The sequence below is a fragment of the Hippopotamus amphibius genome, chromosome 17 (genome assembly GCF_030028045.1).
Source record: "Hippopotamus amphibius kiboko isolate mHipAmp2 chromosome 17, mHipAmp2.hap2, whole genome shotgun sequence".
NCBI classification, from domain to species: Eukaryota; Metazoa; Chordata; class Mammalia; order Artiodactyla; family Hippopotamidae; genus Hippopotamus; species Hippopotamus amphibius.
This window is the reverse complement of record NC_080202.1, coordinates 37,839,734-37,863,598: the sequence shown is the minus strand read 5'-3', so window position 1 is coordinate 37,863,598 and position 23,865 is coordinate 37,839,734. Positions and strand designations below refer to the sequence as shown.

Genomic DNA, 23,865 nt, shown 5'->3' with positions numbered 1-23,865 from the left:
TGTGCTCCACAGCAGGAGAAGCCACTACAGTGAGGAGCCTGCGCACCACAATGAGGAGTGGCCCCCGCTCACAGCAACTAGAGAAAGCCCATGTGCAGCAACGAAGACCCAACGCAGCCAATAAATAAATAAATAAATAAATAAATTTATTTATTTAAAAAAAATAAAGGGTAAGTGGGCTGTCCCACATGGCTCAGAGAAAGCTAGTGTTTCGGACTGTAAAAGGCTAGCAGGAGAGACTGGAAGGGAATCCAGCAGCAGGAGGAGGAGGAGGAGGAAGGGAGCCAGTGAGAATCCCTTTCTTTGAAAAGAAAGAGTTCATGGTCCCTGCTGGCTCTCCTGGGAGGAGGAGCTCACCCTCCAGCCCAATCTTCTCCCTACAGTGGGGCCAAATGGGAGCTGCTGCTGCGTCTCAAAGCTCACAGCAAGCAAGAAATCTTTTCTCCTGCCCCTTCCAGATTCACCACCCCCCTCCTCCAGGAGCCAAAAAGGTATGCTCAGGTTCCCAGCAGCCTGAACCCTCTCTCCAGATGGGAGGCTTCAAGCTAAATACTGAGCTTACCAAAAGCCCTCTACTTAGTCTATACCCTTTTCCCAGGGTTGGCTTGTCAGGGGTTAGCCAGAGTCCTCCAGAGTTTCCCTTGATCATTCCCTACCTGCAGCCAGGATGACCATGCCTCTGCCCACATTTTTTAATCCACCAGGGAATAACCAAAATGACTCATTAACACCCCCTGAGGATTCACAGAGCACCTTTAGTTCTGATCCCCATTCCTCTGCCACGGTTGCCCAGCTCAGGAATTATCTCCAATTTAATTCAGCGAGGTTAAGTAACTTGCCCAAGGTCACACAGTGGGAAAGTGGCAAAAACTGGTGACTCCTGCCCCGCAGTTTGGCAGGTGCTCAAATAATCTTTGCAGAAGGGTGAAATCTGTTGTTTGTTCATCTCGCTGGCCTGTGGGTGCGTCTGTGTGTTGGGGGAGGGGATAGAGTGTGGGAGAGGAAAGCTGTCCCCCTTCCTAACGAACTTTGATCTCCTTAGTTCACTCTCACTTCCACAGAAGTTACTGATTTAACTCTAATCTCTCCAACTGCACCCTAAGGTCATTGTATTTATTATTCGAGCAATGCCCCCTCTCCCAAGAGCAATGAAGAGTAGGTTTAATATTTTCGTTCTCAAAAGAGCAAAGACCAAAACAATCCAAATAAAGAACCTCACTTTCCCCAGAATATACAGCCCCAAAGCGAATCCCAAAGCACCACCTGAGCCTCTGCGCTGTCCGCAGACGCCCCCACACACCCCGCCGCGCCACACTGCGCGGGGAGGCGTCGGGGAGGGGGCGCGGAGCGCGGGCCGCGCGGCAGGGAGCCGGTGGGCGCCGGGAGCGCTGCCAGGCGGGGCTGCACGCCGGGGGCCGGCCGCCCCTCGCCACGTGGTGGTGGCCGCGGTGGGGTCCGGGGCGCCTTCCCGGCCGGAGAAACCCGGAGCAGCCGGGGAGGAGGAGGAGGCGGCGGCGGCGGCGGCGGAGGAGGAGCGGGGCGGGAGCGAGGGAGGGGGGCTGGGGGGAGGGGTGGGGGGTGGGGAGAGACCCGGCGGCGGCGACAGGGCGAGAGCAGAGCGCGGTGCCAGGGGGTGGGGGCACCGGTGCCCGTCTGGGGAGGGAGCAGGCAGAGGGGGTAAGCTGCGATTACCAGCAGGAACCGGCAGCGGCTGTGAGTCCCGGCAGGGCTGGGCGGGGGGAGGGGAGAGGCGCCCAGGGCCGGCCGCCGGGGGTGGCGGGGTGGGCCGGCGGAGGGGGCGGGAGGTTGGCCCGCACCCGGCGCTGGGTTGGCGGGGAGGGGAAGGGTCCGGCGTCGGCCGCCCGCATTCCCCTTTTCCCCCTCCTCCGCCGCTGCTCAGGCCGCAGCGCCTCCGGAGCCCCTTCCCCGGCCCGGGGCCCGCGGACTGGGGGCCCGGGGCTCGGCTGGCAGTGGGGGAGGGGGCTCGCCTGCCCTCGGCCCCCGAGAGGGGAGGGGCGACAATTTCTGTCGGCCGAGCTAAAGGGGTTTAAAGGGCGGCTCTTAAAGGGGCCGCAGAAGGGGCCCGGGGCCGAGGAGGCACCCCCTCCCCATGCGCCTGCCGTCGCTCTCGCGCGGGGCCGCCGGGCGGAGGGGAGAATGCAGAGGAAGCAATCGCGGGTCGCGGCCGCCGAGGGGGCAGAGCCCCGGCGAGTGGGGTTGGGCCCGAGGTGGCCGGCCGGGGGTCGGGGGGTGTGGTGAGCGCGGGCGGGCGGAGTTGGGGCAGAGGGGATGGGTCTGGGGAGGAGAGGGTTAAAGGTGGGGCCAGCCCTACAAACACGCGCACACACTCCTTACTCAGACCCGGTCACACGCGTTGCCCTGGCACTTGATGCGGGGCGGTGTTGGGGCCTGGGCCTGAGCCCTCTCCACCCCGGGCTCCTGCTGCCCGGCTCTGGGAGGCAGCGGACCCCACTGCCTCAACTCACACCTCGGGAGCCCCCTCTCCTCCGGGCACACACGCTCCCGCGCACACACCTCGGACATTCCCATAGTGCCTCACGTGACACACGGCCCCGAACGTGCCCACCCTTCACACACGCTCACGCACGCGTGCACACACGCACACACAAACACACACGGCCTCCGGCCCACTTCCCCACTCCATCCGACCCCCGCCCGCAGCCCTGCTAAGGCTCTCATTGACTGTGGCACACCTACACCCATTCACAGACACACACACTCCCCCCACACATGCCAACCACAGACACACATTCATAAACAGGGCCAGGAGAAGTACACACGCACGCACCCCCTCGCCTACTCTTTCGGGAGCCCTGAGTCATTCCTGCCCCCTCTCAGGGCTCCCCGTTTCTGTGTGTGCGGGAAAACGGGCTGGGCTTTGGAATTCTCTGTCAGCCCTCTTCACCTGCTCCTGGCCCTCTCCCAGAGCCCCCTTTTCCTCTCTGTACCCTCAGACATTCAGCCGAGGACTTCCTGTGGGTCCCAGGTCAGGGGTGAGGGAGGCCTGGAGGGTTGCCACAAAGCCGGTGTGAGTGGGGGAGGAACTTCCTTTTCCTGAACTCTGGGATCCTACAGGAGGAAGCTAGGAAGTTGGGCGGGGGCCCAGCAGAGGATGTGCTGACAGTGTTGGGGCTGACCCTCTCAGATGCACTGGGCCTTCCTTAGGGAGGAGCCAGGGGTGCCAGAGGCCTGGCATGAGGAGCTTGGCAGAGAGGTATTTGGGGAAGTAAGGCCTGGGGTGGAGAAGGGGCTGAGGAGTGAGTCAAGGCAGGCCCCATCTGGGCCCCCTGTGCTGGGAAGGCAGCCCTCTCCTGTCCACAGTTCTTTCTGGGTTCCGGAAGGAGCCCTTCCCTGCTGCTGGCCTCGGTTACTTGTCCCTATTTGTCACTTCCCCCGCAAGTCTTCCTTGCGTTTGGTCCCAGCCCCTTCCTCCAAAGGCAGCAGAGAAGAGAAGATGGGTCTGGGAGGGGGCTGTGAGACATGGGGGAAGGACCAGGCTGCATCTCAGTTGGCCACAGAGCTCCTCAGGCCAGGACAAGGGGTATCAGGGACAAGCTCTGGGCCACCCTCTCCACCGTTGCTCCTGCTCTCCCAGGAGGCCCAGGGCGGGCTGTGGCCCAGGCCCTTGCCATGGAGTCCATGTTTGAGGATGACATCAGCATCCTGACCCAGGAGGCCCTGGGGCCCAGTGAGGTGTGGCTGGATGCCCCTGGAGACCCCTCGCTGGGGGGGGACATGTGCTCTGCCTCCCATTTTGCCCTGATCACAGCCTATGGAGACATCAAGGAACGGCTGGGGGGCCTGGAGAGAGAGAATGCCACCCTCCGCCGCCGCCTCAAAGTCTACGAGATTAAGGTCAGAACCTGGAGATGACGGGGGTCTGGCTGTGCATGTGGCAGGGGAGGGGGCGGCAGGAACTGAGGATCCGGCAGAGATTCCAGGGATCCAACAGAAGGGTCAGGGTACAGTCTCTTGGGAACTTGAGGATCCCTCATGAGGGATGTGGCTGCTCCGAAAGGATGGGCACTCTGGAGAGCCCAGCACCAATCAGGATGGGATCAAGAGGGATCCGCTTTGGAGCTCTGGACCTTGGATCTAAAAAAGATCTGGTTGGTGGGAGATGCCTACATGGCCGTGGGAATCGGGATGTACAGATCCCACTGGAGCCGGGAAGGAGAGGCAAGGACTCTGGGGCAGGTTGTGGGATGGGGACACAGCGAGGCTGAAGCTCTCCTGAGGGCCTACCCCACCCACAGTACCCGCTGATCAATGACTTTGGAGAGGAGCACGGCTTCTCTCTGTACGAAATCCAGGATGGGTCCCTGCTGGAGGTGGAGAAAGTCAGCCTGCAGCAACGGCTCAACCAGTTCCAGCATGAGGTGAGCCCTCCCTGAGCTCTTTGCTCCAATCCACCCCTCCACAGCCTCTGGCCTTCTGTCTCCTTGATCAGAGATGGCCATGGTCCTCCCTAGAACCAGCTGCAACTCCTCCTGCCCCTCCACTGGGTGCTGGGAGTGGGGGTGGGAGGCAAAGAGTGCTGCTCCGCCCCCAAGTCAAGATGGGCCTGACTGTGGCTGCACTCCACCCTCTCCGGGCCCCATCCAGTTGCAGAAGAATAAGGAGCAGGAAGAACAGCTCGGGGAGATGATCCAGGCTTATGAGAAGCTCTGCGTGGAGAAGAGTGACCTGGAGACAGAACTGGGAGAGATGGTGAGGTCCAGAGAGCCTGGGTGCTTGAGGGTGTGACCTTGGCTGTGTGCTTGTGGAAGGCACCCCACTGTGTTCGTGTCTGTCTGTGAGTGTCCGTTTGTGAGTGGGCTTGTGTGTGCCATGCAGGTTGTGACTCTGTACATCGTGGCCATGCAGTGACAGGAGGTGACTGTGTGAATAGCCCTGTAGGATATCGTGAATGTCTGTGTATGTTTGGGTCTAATGCTGGGCTGACTCTGTGCCTATTGCACTGCGCTAGGAGGCTGTGTCGGTGCGGGCAGAGGTGACCGGAAGTGTTTGTGGCTGCTGGGATGGGCCTGCTGGGATGTGTGATTTTGAGTCTGGATATGGCCATGCGTGTGAGCAGGTGGGCAGGTGTCGGAATCAGGAGGTGTGGTCTCTTGCTGACTCCTAGCTGTGACCTGGGGCAAGTCACTTAGCCTCTGTCCTGCCTTTGAAAAGTGAGGCGAATAAGAACAACCTTGCTGAGCTGGTGGGCATTCGAGTAAAAATGCTTTGACTTAACAATCACAAACACTTACATGGCACTTACTGTGTCCCAGGCATCATTCTTATCTCTCTAGGTATATTTACTCATTTTAATCCTTGTAACAAACTTACCTAAGAGGTAGGTATGGTTAGCCCCATGTTATAGGTGGGGTAGATGAAGCCCAGAGTGGTTGTCACATATGCAAATGGAAGTTATCATGCTCCTGGAGGGGGGGGGGGTGCCAGTGTCTGGACAGGGGGCTGAGTGTTCTTATAAGTGTCTCTGCGTGTTACTGACAAGGAAGAGGCATTAACTCTGACCTTGCATGGGGCAGTAAGACAGAAACATCTGCATTGCAGTTGCTGGGAGAGGAGACCTCGCACTCATGGCCACTTAAGAGGATGGAGTTGGGATGTGTGACCTGGGGCCTAAACTGGGGCCTCTGTTCAGTTTAGGGGGGTGATGGATACCCAGACATGGAGGAGCCCTGGGTTTGGGGGGCCCACAGGGGTGCCCTGGCCTGGTGCAGATCCTCACCCCTTTGTCTCCCCCCATAGCGGGCCCTGGTGGAGACGCACCTGCGGCAGATCTGTGGTTTGGAGCAGCAGCTGCAGCAGCAACAAGGCCTCCGGGATGCAGCCTTCCCCAGCCTGAGCCCCCCGCCCGCCCCTGCCCCGCCCTGTGCTGATCTGGACCTGCACTACTTGGCACTTAGAGGAGGATCTGGCTTGAGTCACGGTGAGATCTCAACAACCCCTGATTTCCAAACTCCGAAGTCCCCAAGCCAGCCCCCTATTCCAACACCATTGGACACCTCCAGCGTTTCAGATTGATAGTCAACACCCAGTTATAATGTCTTAAGTTTCTCCCGTAATCACCTCACCTCTCCTTACCAACTGTCCCCTCAGGGCATCCACTATTACCCCGGTTCCTCCCACTGACATCCCGCCCTTAACTCCTTCACTCCCAGGCTCCCCCATGCAATTCCCGTATGTGCCAGCAGAGGGCGACCCCACCCAGAGTCCCCCTGTCTGTCTAGCGTTGCGATTAGGAGAGGCCCCTGAGGATGCTTGCAGACTTAAATCTGGCCAGGGAAACCCTTCCAGAGCCCATCTTATTTCTCCCCTGGCCTCCAGGAAGGTTAGGAAAAGCAGCTCAGCCCACCGTTCCCCTCTGCCCTCAGTAGCGGTATCTCTTTCATCCTGGGATATCTCCCCTCTGGCTGTCTCTCTTGGATCCCTCATGCTGCAGTTCTCACCTGTTTTACTTTGTGTTGATCTGAGAGTGGGTGGAGGGTGCCCAGCAGTTGGTTCCAGCATGACATTGTCCTTTCCTCTACCAGCAGGCTGGCCGGGCCCCACAACGAGTATGAGTGAGCTGGAGCGGCGGCGGCTAGAAGAGGCTCTGGAGGCTGCGCAGGGAGAGGCTCGGGGGGCTCAGCTTCGGGAGGAGCAGCTCCAGGCCGAGTGTGAGCGGCTGCAGGGGGAGCTGAAGCAGCTGCAGGAGACCCGGGCCCAGGTAAAACACGGGGGGAGGTGCTGACCCCGGGTCCCTGCTCTGGCACCGGCAGAGCTCCATGGAGGTCTGGGGTCTGCTGGAAACAACTTTAGAGATCTGGGGCTTCCTCACTGAGTCCAGACCAGCCCTAGGAATGGTAAAGAAGGGAAGTCCAGGCAAGGTGAGGTTGGGGTCTGACTGCTCAATCTTTCCCTTAGGATCTGGCCTCCAACCAGTCGGAGCGGGACATGGCATGGGTGAAAAGAGTTGGGGATGACCAGTAAGTCACTCTGTGGTCCTCTTTCTCTTAATCTCTGCACCCCGGGGCTGGCATTTCCTACGGTCCCTCTTTGGTTCACTCCTCCCTCTCCACATTGTTTGGGGGACCCCTCTTCCAAGCTGTCAGGGCTGAGGAGTTTAGGTTGCTTGTGTGGCTCTGCGTCCTTCCGAGGAAGGAGGTAAGGTTCTGGGGATACTCAGGTTCTGGGAGGTTCCCTTTGCTTTCCTCTGGCACCTAGGCCTGTGTCTTCTCGAGGTGTCGGGGTTGAGAGAGACTTCCTCAGCAGCTTTGCTGCTGTGTTCTGTGTCCTCTGGTTAGTTTTGGGGCCTCTCTGGGGCCCATTTTCTATCCCTGTAACAAGGCCCAGCCAGTTGGGTTAACCCTCCTCTCCCTGACGAGGAGGAAGGAGACAGTCTCTTTCAGGATTCGTGGTGCCTCATCTCCTATCTCAGGAGAGAGAAAGCTGAGGCTTGGAGAGGACGGGCTTCCTTGAGTTCTTACAGCAGCAGGCAGGGAATTAGAACATATTATGCTGGGGTGTCCCTTGGGGATCCTGCCATTCAAGAGAGGCAGCAGTAGGTGGGAGGGAGCTATGTCACTGGGGAGCCCAGTAGCAGGGCCTCTGGGGCAGCACTGGGCAGCCAGGGAGAGGGTGAGCGCAGCCTGGCAGCAGTGAGCCTGGTGCTTTTCACATCCGCACCCCAACTCATCCTCTCCTACTTTCTGAGAAATAGAGCACAAACCTTCTTCCGCCTAAGCCTTCTCCCCCAAGATGAGGCGTGTAGCACAGACTCCCTGCTTATACTGGAGGGGAGGACTGAGGCCCAGAGAGGACAGGAGCTCATCCTCCACCACACCACACACCCAGCTCTAGGACCCTCGGTCCTCCTCCCAGCAGGCTCCCTCCTCACCTTCCTCCCAGCTTCTGGCCCGTTGGGGGGTACCCCTCACCTCCCTCTGCACCCTGGGGTGAGGGCCTGGGTGGAGCTGTGATAGCTGGGGAGTGAGAACCCAGTTTGTGGGACCGATGGGTGGGACCCCTCAGCTGTTAGGGGCCTCTGCAGAGAGGGTCCACCCTAGCTTGTGGGCTCAGAGCCCATTCTAGCCCGTGTGCCCAGACCCGGAAAACACACACACACACACACACACACACACACACACGTTCTAGAATCCTTGCCCCTAAAGTCACACTGTAGGGCCCTTTATGGCTCACTGAATCCAACTCCCTCTTAGAAGACCAGCAGTGAAACCTCCCTCAATTGGTTGAACCTAGAGAGAGGATTTTTTTTTTGGCTGAAATCTGAATAGCCAGGCTTCGAATCTCAGGGACCCCTTCTGGGATGCTGAGTAGCTTAGCTTTGCCAGCTTCACCTCTCTGGCCCCAGGTTTCCCTCACAGGCTCAGAGGGCCATCACTGCTGAGAGATGTGAGCAGAAGGTGACATGGGGGAGGCAGAGAAAGGGTGGTGACTCTCAAGGGGCCACGTGAGTGAGTGAGTAGTAGAGAAGCCCTCCCGCAGACGCATTTGCAGATGCTATGCCACTTATTCTGGCCAGAACAGCCCCTTTCCTTTCCCACGCCAAGGCACCTGCCTCACCCTCTCCCTTTGGCCAGAGGGAGCTGAGCTTTGCTCTGGGGCTGGTCCTACCAGAGGTGACCTCCAGCTCCTCCCCTCGGTCTCCACGGTTTGGGCTCTGCCTCAGGGCCTCCTGGACATCTACCCCCGCCCCCCGAGCCAGCCAGGCCCTGCCTGCCCAGCTTCACACTTCCTTTCAGGCCAGGCATCTCTGGACAGCCCCAGGTTGGCAAGAGTTAATTCTCAGAGGAAGTCTTCACTCCCCCGGTAGTTTTATTTTCTTATAAACTCGGCTCCTTTTGGTAATACGCTGCTTCCCGAGTGCTCCCTCCCCTGTCCTCCCACCTGAGGAGGCCTCAGTCACCTGCTCTCAGCTCCTTTTCCCCCACCAGCCCCTCCTTTTCCTTCTACTTCTGCCTAACCCTCCAGGCTAGTGGGAATCTTACATGTGGACCTTCCTAGGAGAGGACGGCAGGGGTGGATTATCCAGGTGGAGGTGTGAAGGCTGAAGAGGGAGCTACAGAGGTTCCCGAGTCCCAGCCAACTCCTCTGTGGGAACCGTGTGTACCCCGGAGAGGTGCTCCCTCGTCTCAGTGTGGATGCCTCCAGGGTGGCCAGGTTTACTGTGGGAGTCCTGGCTGTTCACATACTCTCGCTTGTACTGCCACTGCCTCTATTAATTCCCCTCCGTGAGTCCTCCCAGTGCCGAGGGGGCAGGCCTGGGAGGCAGCCCCAGCCCCAAGGCTTCCAGTCCCTTCCATCCCAGCCCCTGGCTCGCAAGCCCAGGCAATCAGTGTTCCTCTGAAAATGGGCGCCCCGACCAGACCAGACCAGACTGCCACCCTCCAGATCTAACCTCCAGGCAAGATTTCCCTGCCATTTGGTCAGCCCAGCATCTGGTGGTCGGTGCCCAGGGGGACAAATTGCCCCAGAGGAAAAACTGCTGAGGGCGATTCGGGGGCCAAAGACAATAATGAAGGAGGAGGTGGGAGTGGAGACCACCTGCTGCTGAGGATGCACAGGGGCTAAGGACCCAGGAGGATGCCCAGGAGGGTCCCAGCCAAGTGAGAGGCGCAGAACCTATGGCCCCCTCCCCTCTGGGCCCCGCTCAGGGTCACAGGTCCCGAGTGCAGCCTTCCTGAGGGTGTGGCCAGCGCTGAGGGTGGAAGGGAGATTTTGGAGAGGGGGGCTTCTTGAGGGGGCTCAGCGAGGGGAATAGGGACTAGTGAGGCAAGGGGCTTATCCATGAGGGGAGCACCCTGTGAGGAGATGGGGGTTCAGTACGAGTGATGAGGGGGAAAACTAGAGGCCTTTTCCCCAACGTGGGGGGCTCAGTGTTGCAGCCTGGGTGCTTTTCCGCCCCCCCCCACCCCCCACCCCTCTCTCCGCCCACAAGCCTCTGCGTGGGCTGCGGTTAGTGGTGGGGGAGAAGTGTGAACTCGGAGAGAGAGGATGGAAACTCTGCACAGAGGTCAAGGGCAGTGGCGGGGGGGGGGGCCAGGACGGAAGTCGGAGACCCCCGTGTACCCTGAGCTTAGTCTCATGCCCCAGAACCAGCGGGCCCAGGGCCTCCCCCTTCACGCTTCTCACCCTCCCTACTTCCTTTCTTTCAAATCTCCTTCAGCCCTGAGCCCTTGCAGCCTTGGGGCTCCCCAAGGGTGGGGAGGGGTTCTGAAGTTGGGGCCCACCACGCCCACCTAATTGTGGTCTGAAGGATTGGTGGGCTTTGAACCATCTCTGACCCTTTCCCTGCCAGGGAAGCAGAGAGCAGCTCTTACCCACGCTCTCTCCCTCGATGGGGAACTCCACATCCTCCCCTCATTCAAACCAAACTCATTGAGCTGGTATCTCCAAAAAACGATCAAAACTGGTTTCCTCCTTTCTCCACCCGTCTCCTAGGCACTTCCCTGAGTCCTCATCCACACCAGACACCGTGTGAGGCAGTTTACCAGAAAATCTCATTTGATTCTCACCAAAAAGTGTATGACAGTATTGTCCCCTTTAACAGTTGAGCAAACCAAGGTACAAAGAAGTTAAGTAATCAGAGAAGTTAAGTGCACATACCAGGCAGGTCCTGAGCAGATGAGGTGATAGTACCTCTGTGGTGTTTTTCTGCTTCACATTCTCGTCCAGATAGGAGGCCCTTACATGAGGGGCAGCCAGATGATGTGTTGACCAAACCTGATCACTTTTGAAAGTGAAAGGGGGCCCTGTTAATAATTGTGCCAGGTGACTCCTGTGAACCAAGACAGCCCTGGGCAAATTGGGATGTGTGGGCACCCCCAGCCTAAATGAGGACTCTGGTTCCCAGCCCTGCCGTGAGCCTCTCAGTTTGGTTGTATCTAGGGAGGCTTTCTAGACACAGAACATCTGGCTGAGTTGGAAGCATGGCAGGGGCTGCCATGAAGAGCTGGGCTCTGTGGACCGCAAGTCATAGCTGGTCGAGGAGAGTGAAGGGGCTCAAGGCGCCTGAAAGGAAGTGGTGGAGCGCTGGGTTGTTGCAAGCGACTTCCTCCTCCCCATGGCCCGCAACCTCAAGTCCGCTCCACGGCCCGGTGCCTGTGGTCCCCTCCCTGAGGGTCGGGCCGGGTGGGAAGACTAACGCTGGGTGTGCCTGTGGGTGGTGGAAAGTTTGGTCCCTGAATTCCCCCGCAGTGGTGAGGTGGCTGGGGGCAGCGGGGCTGGGGGGCAGCTGTGGGCAAGGATGGAGGGGCTGGGAATGCTCATTTCTGTTTTCCTCCTGATGCTGTCAGCCTGGGATTCTGACCACATGGCAGCTCTGCTCCTGACCCCGGTCCCCACCCTAACACTGATCCCATCCCTGCCCGTGACCCTATCCCTCATCCCGACCCCAGCTGCATCTGCAGTCCTGACCAAAAAGGAATTCATCTGACCTCAACCCCAGCCTTCATCCTGACCTTGAAGCCATCCCTAGTTCTAATCCCATGACCCAGTGCTGGTCTGAATTTCGACCCTGCTGCATCCGCATCCAAACCCACATCCTCACAGAGGCTCCAGCACAGCACAGGGCACCCAGGGAACGTCCCTCGGGAAGACACTGCCCTCAGAAGCCCACGTCTCCCAGTTGGTTTGGGGCAAAAAGAGGGCTTTTACGGAGGTAGATGCTTAGGTCTCTAACCGTTCTCATCTCAGTTGCTTTATCAATAACACGGAAGACGATTGTTTCCAGATGAATTTTTGACGATTGTTTCCAGATGAATTTTTGAGCTCCCTCAGTTATTCGTGGAAAGGATGAATGAAAGGATAAGTCAACAAAGGGTGGAAAGGTTTGCAGCGGCGGGAAGCCCTCTTTCCTGCCAGCACTGCCATTTGCACTCTGGCTCTTCTGAAGGTGCCAGCTCAGCAGGCTGAGGTGCCAAGAGCCTGTTTGAATCCCTGCTTTGTGCCACCACTGCTCTATGACCTTGAACCGGCCTCAATATAAACTCTGTCCTTCCACTCCCACGCACATCTAGCGCCTTCCTCTCCCCTCCCAGGGCAGGGCTGGTGATGCTCAGGGCTCCCAGGCCACTTTGGAGGTCCCCAGCCTCTTCCCTCTCCTCATCTTTCCCTTCTGCTGCCTTCCCATCTCTCCTTTCTCCCCTGTCCTGATCCTTTTGGAAGGCAGTGGATAGCTAAGTGGTCAGTAGCCTCGACTTTGGAGTCCAGGAGACTGGAGCTCCCATTCCAGCAACTGCACTATTACTAGGCTTTATGACTTTGGTCAAGTGACTTAACCTCTGTAAGCTTCAGTTTTCTCATCTGTAAAATGGAGATAATAAGGGTGGCAACACTGTAGGGTGGTTGTGAAGGTTAAATTCTTAGCACAATGCCTGGCCCTCGATAAGGGCTCATTCAGATTCTTTATGATTCTTTTCTCCCTGGGTCCTTCCCAAGTTCTGAGAGACTCAGACAGAACTTTCTTCCATAATTGAAGCAGTGAAGAAGCACCTGAATGCAGCCATCTGCTGTGGTTCACCTGACCCTTCCTTCCCAAACAGCCATGATGGCGGAAAATAGCACTCAGGTGTGGGCCAGGAAGCCAGGAAGTAGAATGTGTATTCAGGTGCATGTGTGCAACTCTTGGTTGTGTTGTGAAGTTGAGATTTTTTTTCCACTGAATTGGCAGTGTTTTCTAATGTGAGTCATCCAGGTCGTTAGCGTATTCAGCTCGGGCCTGCGCATCTTGAGGTAGGAAGAGATGAAGAGACGCCCAATGAAGGGGGAGGTTCCACAGGGCCATGGGGCATCAGGAGGTCAGGTCCCCCCCCCCCCCCCCCTGCCCAGGGTCTCAGAGGTCGTTGCAAGGGCTGCCGGGAGCTCCGGGAGGACACAGGGTCAGAGCTGGAAGAGGGGCTGGGCATTCTGGGCTAGGGCCTTCTCCCTTCCATTTCCTGCTGTCCTGTCTGTTTTGCTGCGAGGCGGGTGCCCAGAGCTGGACGGTGGAAACTGGGGTAGCTCCTGACAAGGGGAGGAAGGCAAGCAGGGGAGAGATGGGGCCTGGCAACCGCGTGTGGCAGGTGAGATCTCCGAGGCAGGGTGTGAAGGCGACGACCTGTATCTGTCACCTGAGATACAGCCGTGAAGGCAGATGGGGAGAGAAACTGGCTGCTCCATCAGAGGGGATGTTCCATCCATCAGTGCCCTGCCGGGAGCCCCCTCCTGCTCCCATTGCTGAGAGGCTAGCATAGTCCTCCGAAAGCCCCCAATGTGAGGGGGAGAGACGCAGCTCCTGCCCTCAGATTCCCTCGGTTTGAAGTAGGGGAGTCTTCCACTGGGAAGTCCCCAATTTAATGTGGGACACAGACTGGACCTCCCAGTCTAATGAAGGCGATGCCATTTCCTCCCACAGACCCATGCTGAAGAAGAGGGTGGGGGAACATGGGACACATGACGGCTGAGATGTGATGGGAGAGAAGCTGCAGCACCTCGGCAAGGGGTCCCCAAAATGACTCCTTCCTCTCTGCTCCTGTCCCTCGCCGTCCACCATCAGACTGGTAGAGAGCACTCTCCCTCAAGAAGTGGGCTTGTCCCCCAGAATCCCAGCCTGTTTGAAATAATTTGGCTTTGGTCCAAATGGGTTAAAAATAGTTTTGTCGTGGGAGTCGCTACCTGTCTGCCCAGCTCTGCCCCAGGATTAGTAAGAGGGCGAGCCAGTGAGTGGAGAGCGAGGGAGTTCAGTCATCATCCACCTTCTGCGCTTCGGCTTTTCCTGCCCTCTGAAGCCCTAACCTCACGACTTCCCCTCCTCTTCTCCGGGGTCAGACACACACACACAGTCACTCTCACACTCTCACAGTGTTCCTCACACTCATCACGCTGGTCTCACACCACCCTTCACCCCCTCCCATCCACATACATCCTCTCTCACATGTCCAATACCACGGGATGAGGACAGGGCCCTCAGGGTCTGGAGAACTCCCCCCTACCCACCTCCCCTTGCTGCCCAGGGCCCTGCAGCCACTGGGGCAAGAGGGCCTCCCCTGTGAGGAAATCCCTCTGGAGTGGCCAAGCCGCTGCCTGCCACTTCCCTCCAGCTCCAACTTCCACACAGTTCCAGAGTCCCTTCTGGATTGGATGAGGGGGCAAGATCTGAGGAAACAAAATCCCCTGCCTCCCAGGCTGTGTCCAAGCCCAGACCAGAGATGAAAGCAGTGACCCAAGGCCAAGGCAGAGCCTCACAGGACCCCAGGAGAAGCTCCCTGGGGGTGTGCACGCTGGGGTGGGAGAGAGGGGAGGGGTGATGTGAGAATGATTCTGGGTCAGGGGGACCCGAAGAGAAAGGAAGAGGAAAGGAAGTGGTTGAAGTCTTTGCTAAGTCTCTCCCAGCTCCAGGAGGGTGGGTGCCCAGGAGGCCTGAGCAGGAAGTGGGAGGGAAAAAAAGGGAAGAGAGAAAAATGGATAGAGAGGCTCAATTCAATATTCAGTATTCACTTACTGAACAGCTACTGGGTACCAGACCCTGGACAAGATGCTGGGGATGTGAATACAGTGATACAAACCCCACCTCCGAAGAACTCCCAGTGAAGTTCCAGAACAAGGCAACTTTTGTTAGGTGCTTAATGTGAGTGGCGTGCCTGTAGGTGTGCAGTACACAATAGCTGTCCATAAAGATCTCCACGTAAAGGACTCCCTCGTGATCCTGGGAGTTGCAAGGCTGAAAGGAGCTCAGAGGCAGCTTTGAGGTGGAAGCAAGAGCAGTGGACTTGGAACTAGGCAGACTTGGGTTCAGGTTTATCAGTTGGCACCGCTGCCAAGCCAGGAGGCCATGTCTTCACTTATGGAATGGGGCTCCTCATAGGCTGTGCAACGGTGGTCCCTAATCTTTTAAAGGCGAGGGCTCCTCAGGCACCCCCTGCCCTCAATACACAGATTGCACTTACACTAGCAGTATGAGCTCTTTGAGAAAATTCACAGTGGTGAAAGCTACTATAAATTCAGCGCAGCTTTTTGATGAATCTGTTTTATTTGTCACCACAGCTTCTGCACAGATTAGAAAAACATTCACACATACCTGTATGAGATGTGTGCAGGCCACAGACAATGCTCAGTGAATATACAGATTCAGGGGACCCTTGAAATCACTGAGCTCTCCATCCCCAGCCGGTAGTCTGGGAACCACTGCCCTAGCTCCAGGTAAGATTCACTGGAAAGACAAGGAGGCTCCCTGGAAGAGGTTCCATTTGAGGTGGCCCTTAAAGCCCAAGAGAATTTCTGTAGCCGGAGGTCAGAAGGCCTGGGAGGGGAGGGCCAGATGCTGGGGCAGAGGCAGTTCTTCCTCCACAGCTGTGACAGTAAACCCACTTCCCTTCTCCTCTTTCCCGCTCCCTGCCCTCTGACCTCAGGGTCAGGGCAGGCTGGGGGTCCAGCCTTGACCTTGCTGACTGGGTGTCCTTCAGGGTGAATTTGGCGCTGGCTTACACGGAGCTGACAGAGGAGCTGGGCCGGCTTCGGGAGTTGAGTTCCCTGCAGGGGAGGATCTTGAGGACTCTGCTGCAGGAGCAGGCTCGGAGTGGCGGTGAGACGGGGCAGGGGAGGCCTGGAGCTGCACCCAGGGGGAGAGGGTAGCTATGGTCACCATCCTGCGACCTGGAACCACCCTGCACTTCCTTCCCCCGTGCCCCGGCCTCTTCCACTCGCGCGCGGAGGAGAGCGGGTGGGCACTGGTCTCAGGCAAGGCCCCGGCTCCCCGGTTCTGACGTCTTCGCTCCTCACCACCGTCCCCCTTCCCTTCTAGGCCAGAGGCACTCCCCGCTATCGCAGCGCCACTCCCCGGCCCCTCAGTGCCCCTCGCACTCCCCGCCGGCCCGAGCGGCGCCCCCGTGCCCCCCGTGCCAGTCCCCCGTCCCCCAGCGCCGCTCTCCCGGGCCCCCGTGCCCCTCGCCCCAGCAGCGCCGCTCGCCGGCCTCGCCCTCCTGCCCGTCGCCCGTCCCGCAGCGCCGCTCGCCGGTGCCGCCGCCGTGCCAGCCCCCCAGCCCGCAGCGCCGCTCCCCGGGGCCCCCAGCCTGCCCGGCCCCGCAGCCCCGGCCCCCGCCGCCCCCGCCGCCCGGGGAGAGGACGCTGGCCGAGCGCGCCTACGCCAAGCCGCCCAGCCACCACGTGAAGGCCGGCTTCCAGGGCCGGCGCAGTTACTCGGAGATGGCGGAGGGCGCGGGCTACGCGGGCGCCTCCGCGCCGTGGCTGCAGGCCGAGGCGGCCACGCTGCCCAAGCCGCGGGCCTACGGCGGCGAGCTCTACGGCCCCGACCGGCCCCTCAGCCCGCGGCGCGCGTTCGAGGGCATCCGCTTGCGCTTCGAGAAGCAGCCGTCGGAGGAGGAGGAGTGGGCCGTGCCCGCCAGCCCGCCCAGCCCGGAGGCCGGCGCCATCCGCTGCGCCTCGTTCTGCGCGGGCTTTCCCATCCCGGACTCGCCTGCCGCCACCGCCTACGCCCACGAGCACGCGCAGTCCTGGCCGTCCATCAACGTGAGTGGGCGCGTATGCGCGCGCCTTACCCCCGGGCAGCCCCGCCCTCCTCTTCCAGCGGGATTGATGGGCGGGGCTCCCTTCCTTTGACACCACCCCTTTCCCCGGGGCGCCGCGTCCCGCCTCTCTCCAGTGGCCTTTTGTGGGTGTGAATTGGGGCTGCACCATTAAAACTTGCTCAGTTTCACAGTTCAAGGCCCGGTCTTCAGAGCGACAGTCCTGGCTTTGATTCTGGACTCCACCGCTTAGTAGCTTTGGGGCCTCGGGCAAGTTACTTATCTTCTTCGACTCTCAGTTATCTCATCTACAGAATGAGGACGATGATTTATTATCTAATTCCATTAGAGAGTTCTTAAGAGGGAGGCAGTGAGCCCAAAGCACTCTGCACAGTGCCTGGCTCAGTAGTAAACATCTGCTATTACTTGGTGATGGAGGCCATGCTGACGCCGTGGGTCTTGGGTCTGGAAAAGGAACAGGCCTGCTCACCCAGTTATGTTCATCAGGCGTCAGAGTCCCTGCCCCTTTCTCTCTGTCCGAGAAGACAACCCTGTCTCAGGGCTGTATCGTTTCACTGAAATAATGAGTTTCCTGGATGTCAGAGCCAACCCTTGCCACCTGGAAGGACCAAAATATATTCCAGAGCCAGACAGAACATTATTTTTGGGTCATACATGGTTTAGGATGATCCATCGCTTTGAGTTATCTGAGAGTTGTGTCTTAGTCACTCTGAGGGCATGTCTGGGTCTTGGCTTCCTTCAGTACCGCAGATGCCCTGGTGGCTCAGCACACCCACCTCCCCGTTCACACCTCCTGGGGACACTGTTCCCCCCGGGTCAGGCGAGTGGATGCTGAACTGGTAGAAGGTCAGGGAGGGGGAGGAAGGGGGTAGTGCAGGAGAAGGGGTGCCCAGACGCCTTCTGCATGCTGCAGCCCTCCCTGCTTTAGGTCCTAGGAAAGGGCAGGCTGGGATGTGGGGACCATGAGGGAGGGTTGTGGACCGTAAATGACTCTCTTCTCTCCCCACAGCTGCTGATGGAGACAGTGGGCTCTGATATCCGCAGCTGCCCCCTCTGCCAGCTGGGTTTCCCTGTCGGCTACCCGGATGATGCCCTCATCAAACACATTGACTCCCACCTGGAGAACAGCAAGATCTAGGGTGCCTCCCCCACCCACTGGCTGTTTCTCCGCCTTTTCCCGTCACCCTCAAACACTCACTCACTTTGAATGCTGCATGAATCTCGTGGGGGGCCCCTGCCCCTTGCGACCCCCAGATACCTCCACTAGCTACCGAGTCAACGTGTGTGCCATCTTCCCTGGTCCAGGCACCACTCAGCCCTGGCTCTTCCCAGGAGGTCAGCCGAGGCTCTCCACAGCTCCCTGGCTTCTGCTGGGGAGGGGGGGATCAGGGCTGGGATGGGAAGGGGCATATCCCACCCCGCCTCTCCCTCTGCCTTTCTGTTCTCAAACAGTTGGGTCCAAGAAGGTGTCTAGTGTTGGGCCTGGGGGAGGGGAGGGTATCAGAAGACTGCAGGAGCCCCCCCCAGCCCGTCCCCAGATGTCCGTCTTTCTCAGGCTGTGCTCTACGCAGGGAGCGCCTCCCTGTGGGGCCCCAGAGCCTGCCCTGCACACGGATGCCAGTTCCTCCACCCCACAGCCAGGTGGGGGCTCGTGGCATGGGCCCCCACTGGGGGAAGGAGGCATCTTGTTTCTTGCCGTTCCCTGCAGGCCAGCCCTGTTCTCCCCCTCTGCCCACCCTGGGGAATAGGGAGTGTGGGCGAGGAGAGGGAGGACCCCGGAGGACTGGGAGCATCCAGCCTAAAGAGGCTGCCCTGAGGCGCCACGCCCCTCAGGCCAGGGAACTCTCTGTGCCAGCCTCCCAGGCCCGTGCCCTCCTCCTGGAGCCCCCGGCAGCAAGGCACAGCTTGTTAAGGCAGATGCTTCCCTCTGTGCTGACGCCACTCAAGCCCGGACACCACAGGTGCCCTGGAGCCCGGCTGTGACTCAGCCTCTGTTCGCTGGGTGGGTGTCATCAGGCCAGAACCTGAGAATGGGCCCAGGGTGCTGTGGAGATTAACTTCAAAAGAGCTAACTCCCTTCCCACACCCCCACGACCCACATTCCCTCTGTGAAATCTACCTCAGAGTCGAACCCTCAGAAGGACGGGTAAGCAGGAGGCCAGGGGGTCCCCAGGGCGGAGGCGGGGAGCTTCCTACGGCGAGAGCCTGCCGCCCCACGGTGAATCCACCCCCTCCACGGCGAGCCTCTCCCGGGTCTCAGCCCGGCTGGGGGCGGTGGACGCTACTGTCCGTGCATGTACCATCCTGATCCAACTCTTGCAGGTCCCGCACCTCCTCACACCCCTCCCCTCCTTGTCAGTGCAGGGGAGTGAGGGGGTGTGTCAGGCGGGGAAGGGGCCAGGACTCCAGAGACACGTGGCCTTGTGCCTTGAGTGTCCCCCCAGAGAGGGGAAATGGGAAGGGGGACTGAAGAGGGGAGGTGGGGCCCCTGAGCTCTCTGAACAAGTTTGAAGGTCCAAATAAAACTTACCTGTTCCATCTGCGCTCCGTCTGTGCCCTCTGTGGCTGGGGTGGGGAGGAAACCCTTGTAACAGAAGGTCTTGGAAACCTATCTCAAGTCACCACAACCAGGGGAGGGTGGGCACTGGGCAAGTAGGAGACGCACGGGGCACCCACATTCCAAGGTGATTCTGGAGATGCAGGCATGCGAGTGGCTACAGGTGACTTGTGACGTGACTTTACTTGGAACAGGTAGGGAGCAGCAGAGGGTGTCTTCGTGACCAGCCCTGAGCGGGTCAGGAGCTCATGAATTTTCCCTCCCAGCAGATCTGGCAGGTAGAGGTTCTGTAGCCTGGGGATTCATTTATCAGTAGCACTATTTTTTCATCCAGTGATTTCTTGTGCCATGAACCAGACTGGGGCCTCACAGAGGAAGCAACATTTGGATCTATGTTATGGATCAGAGAGCAGGAAGGGGCTGGGTTCCAGCCTCAGTAGCTGCCTTGAAAAGTCCTGTCGCCTGCGAGGTGAGAGCCAGGTCGTGAACCCGTGACTTCTGCCCCAGCTGGGGCTGGGACCTCTTGTCTGCAGAAAGGGCCTGAGCTACTTTCTCACAGCTCTGGGTGCCTTTTATTTCCACGTGACCCTTTTGGCCAAGGATTCACTTAAAAATAAAAGACAGGGGCAACTGCTCATTGAAGGCCCGAGGTTCAGCTCCAGACCCAGGGCTAACGGTGCCTCTCCATTGTGTCAAGGTGCAGATCGCCATGGGGAGATGGCCCAGCCTCCCCTGCTCCTCTGTTGCAGTTAACAGCTATCGCTGGCCTCTAAAAGTTTATCCAACCGTGATTCCATCTGCAGCCGAGTCCTGAATGCCAGGGGAGGTGAGAATAGACATCCCTATGGGACATGGTTTCTCACAAGCCTTGGGAAAGAAGCTTCTGGAACATCTGGCACATGGGTTCCCCTGGTTTTCTCCTACGTCAGTCAACTCCCATGGAGGAAAGCAGCACCCAGGTTTCTGGGTCTGGGTCTTGTTTGGATCTCTGGAAGCATTTGCTAGAAGGGCATGAGTAAATTAGGGGTGGTAAAGAGACACAAAGCAAAGAGAAACTCTAGCCGTTGATAAAAAGGTCAAAGGATGACCTGGGAATGAGCTACAGGTGGGGGCGTGACCTGAGTAACCTGGTCCTTGAGCGTGTTTGAAAGGGGGAGGGCACCCAGGTATCCCGCAACCCGGACATTTCCCCTGTCTCCGGGGTGAGGGGAGTGTGGCAACACAGGGGGCAGTTTCTGGCAGCTTGTCTCGATTTCTGGGGACCTGGGAAAGGGCTCAGGTGTAGGGCAGGAAGCTGTGGGGGGCTGGGAGGAAAGAGGAGGAAGGGAGAAAAAGCCGAGCGTTTCCCCAGCCCAGGTCCTCCAGAACCACAGCCTTTAACTTAACCCTCGCCCAAAAGAGAGGACGTCAGGGGTGGGGGAGGGGCCGGGGAGCCCTGCCAACACTCATCCTTCTCTTCCAGCCAGGGCTGCGATCAGATGCAAAGACGCTGGCCCCTCGTCACTCTGTGCGAGTAATTCTGGGACACGAGGGCCTGAGAGAGTGTGGGGCAGCGGGGTCTGCATCTCCGGGACAACTTGCACAGGAGCAAAGTCGGGGGCGGGGAGGTCCTATTAAGGCTGGAGAAGACATCCAGGAATCCACTCACTTTCACCAGCACAGACGCAGAGCTGGACTGGTGGGACTTGGGGAGGACTCACAGACGCCAAGCCGTCCATGGGCTCATGTCCAAGTGCCCGATGAAGGGCCAACACCCAACATCCCAGCTCTGGCCCCACTGCCCTCTGTCTCTCCTTCAACCACCAGCCGCCCCTCAGACCTCCCTGCCTCATCTTTGATTTCCTCAGCCAGAGCTACCAGGCCATGGCAACCCCTGTCCCTGTCCTGGGTCCCTGTAGAGGCTGTGCCAGGCAATCAGCTGAGGAGAGCAAGAGCTCCTTGCATAAGCTGGTGGTGGTGGTGGTGGCGGTGGTGGTGGTGGTGTGTGTGTGCGTGAGTGCATGTGTGTGTGTGTGTGTGTGTGTGTTGGCGGTGGGGGGGCGGAGGGGCTGGGAAGATGATCGCTAGCAAATGGGAGGGGTGTGTGGGTGAGTCAGCCGTGCTAATGAGAAACACCACACCCCGCTGATTAGGACTAATGAGGAAGAACAGAGAAGGTGGGGGTTTCAGTCAGTGATATCTTTATAGGGTTGGAGGAAGCAGGACCGCTCCCCTAGTCCCGTTTCTCCCTTAGCAAGGGCAAGAACAGAGCCACTTTGGCTACTGCAGGAAGAACAGACACAAGGATGAGCCGTCCAGGGCGAGGGGGTCCTCACTGGGAAGGAGTGGAACCAGGAGTCTGGGCAGAGACCACACATGGGGGGAAAGCGTGTGCGATGCTGTAGCACCTGCTCCTATTCCTGCCCTTCCTCTGATTTCTCTGTGTTGCTTCACTCCAGAGAAATTCCTGGCACCTAGAGTTGTGCCCCCCAGTTGCCTAAGTGCCTTTTTAAAATCTGAGGGACGTCTGCAGAGGACTGAGTTGAGGCGGTGCTGCGGAGAAGGCTCCCGTCTGTGCCCCTCCCGTCGGCAGACTGGAGGGGAGACTCTGGTTTGAGGCACTGACTTTCTGTGCAGATATTCATGACCCAGGGAGGCCTGGCTGGGCTGAGGGCAGGAGGGGGCTGCGGTAGGGGAAGGCCTGGGCATCCACTGAAGGCCCTCTTGGTGGCTGCCCTGTGCTTGTGGCAGAGGCAGAGGCCCCCAAGAACCCGCAGTGTCACCCACCCTCTGTGCCGACTGAGCCAAGGGCGAAGGCACCAGGCGTGCCTTGCAGATGTTGCAGTCCGCTGTGTGAGTGCGGGCCTGGGGGGAGGGAGGGCAGAGGTTGGGAGGGGGGACAGGATGGGTGTAGGCCAGCACCTTCAACACCTCCTAATTTGCATTACCACTGACACCCTTCTTGACCAAGAAGATGGAGCCAGAAATAACAAGGGGGGAGGTGATTCCCTGGGGGGGAGCCCTTGAGGTTCTCTCTCCTTGCCTCCAGCACTCCCGGTGCTCAGGCCAAGAGGGCAGCCCCGCAGCCGGCCCCTGGTGGGGGAAATGCACCTACTGTTGCTCCTCCCTCTTCTGATTGGGCAGACACCCCATCCCGGCCTCCCACTTCCCTTGGCCCCAAACACCCCAGCCCTGCCCCTTTCCTTCTTGGGAGCCTACTCCACCCACCCTTCCTTCCTCTGGGAACCCTCTCCCCGTAGCCCCTCTCACAGCTGCGGCGACCCCAGCGCTGCCCAGCTGGGGAGTTGTTCTCTTCAGTCCATCCTGCCTCCCCTGCCAGACTAGGCATTTCCCAGAGCAGGGCCTGAAAGGCCCCTGCCAACCTGGGAGCCACTCAAGAGAACATTCTGCATGAGAAATAATCCAAACAATAGCAGGGAAGCTTGTGAGTAGATTCTAGAAATGGCATGCGGTGGACCAGGGTCCAGTGTGAGACTCCAGCTGCAGGGCCATAGGGTGGGAGGGAGAGGGGACTCCCAGCTCCATCGGAAGAGGCTCTGTCCACCTTTACCTGGAGGTGTTGCCAAATGTCAGGTCTCTCCCCAGGAAGATCCCTGGAGAAGAGGACCAGGATTGTTCCGTTTTGACATATTTCTCCCCTGCCCCAGGGACCACACAGACCCTCCCAAACACATTTGGTGCTAGATTTATATGCATTGAATTCACTCCTGTCCCAAAGAGGGCACAGAAGGATGTGGCAGCCATGGCTTGGAGGCGGGAGATGGTGAACACGATGGGCCGAGGAGAGGGAGATGGGAGCCCCTGCCAGAGGGTCCTGGGCCCTGGAAGGGCCAATGGTGAGGGCAGAGGCAGAGCAGAAGGGCCTGGCAGGGAAACCAGGTCGCGAGAGACAGCCCAGAGAGCTGTGAACACGCTGTGGGAAGGAGTGAAGGATGGGCTGAGAACTCCCCCGCCCCCCCCAGAGATGCTATTTTGGAGGCAGAGAATGCATGCAGTGCAGGGGGCAGGGTGTGGGGAGTGTGCAAGCTTCCACAGGGGTCAGCGGGACTACCCGCTGTCTCCACTCTGCCCGGCCAGCCATCTTCACTGGCCCGGCACCGCCCCCGCCCCCGCCCCACCGCCAGCACTTCCGTCCCCACTGGGAAAATCTTGCTCTCTTGAGCACAGGAGGAGAAAGAAGGAGCTTGAAGATTTGCAGCTGGCTTCTTGACACCTGCCTGGGGGGCTCCTGGGTCCTCAGACCTAGGGAGAAGCTTCTATTTCCATTACTGCCTTGGAATGAAAACGTGGAGGGTACTGTGGGGCACAGGGTGAGGCAGGCACAAAGTACAGCTCAGGGGGCCTGAGCGCTTCTTGCCCCCAGTTCCATACTTAGACACGCGGCACGGATCCACCTCTAGCATCAAACAGGGAGCGAATCTCACGTTGAAGGAAACCAGGGCAGAGACTGTTTCCAGGGCCAGCTGGGTTCACCCACAGGAGGTCCAGCCCCTCTGGGTGGAAGCCCATCTTGCCCCTCTGGGCCAAGGAGGCTGGACAGAGGTTGGTGTCAAGTAGAGCCTTGCTTGGCAGGAAGGGAAATTCCTGTGCCCCAGCTCAACCCCTCTGAGGGGCCCTGACTCATTTTGGGATGAAGGCTCCAATGCCCTGCGGGTTTCTGTGGCCGCTGGGGACAGGGTGTGCAGAGAGCTCTGGGGACAAGGGGAGACTTTTGTTTTCGTTTTTGTAGATGAGAGCTCAGCTTCATCTCAAGGA

The 23,865-nt window shown here is 58.9% G+C and overlaps 1 protein-coding gene across 6 annotated transcripts; it reads left to right on the top strand.

Moving 5' to 3' along the window:
• Positions 1-1,603: 1,603 nt before the first annotated feature.
• Positions 1,604-19,083, top strand: TBKBP1 (TBK1 binding protein 1). Of its 6 annotated transcripts, none has more exons than XM_057717166.1 (10): positions 1,604-1,713; positions 3,617-3,876; positions 4,278-4,400; positions 4,627-4,731; positions 5,779-5,959; positions 6,564-6,739; positions 6,937-6,998; positions 15,474-15,592; positions 15,812-16,536; positions 17,563-19,083. In XM_057717166.1, the coding sequence occupies exons 2-10, from the start codon at positions 3,652-3,654 to the stop codon at positions 17,689-17,691; spliced, it is 1,845 nt and encodes a 614-aa protein (XP_057573149.1). In that variant the 5' UTR covers positions 1,604-1,713; positions 3,617-3,651; the 3' UTR covers positions 17,692-19,083. The 6 variants fall into 6 exon arrangements, with proteins under 6 accessions (XP_057573149.1, XP_057573151.1, XP_057573150.1 ...); XM_057717168.1 differs by having other exon boundaries at positions 1,613-1,677; XM_057717167.1 differs by lacking the exon at positions 1,604-1,713 and adding an exon at positions 1,867-3,235.
• The last annotated feature ends 4,782 nt before the right edge of the window (positions 19,084-23,865 follow it).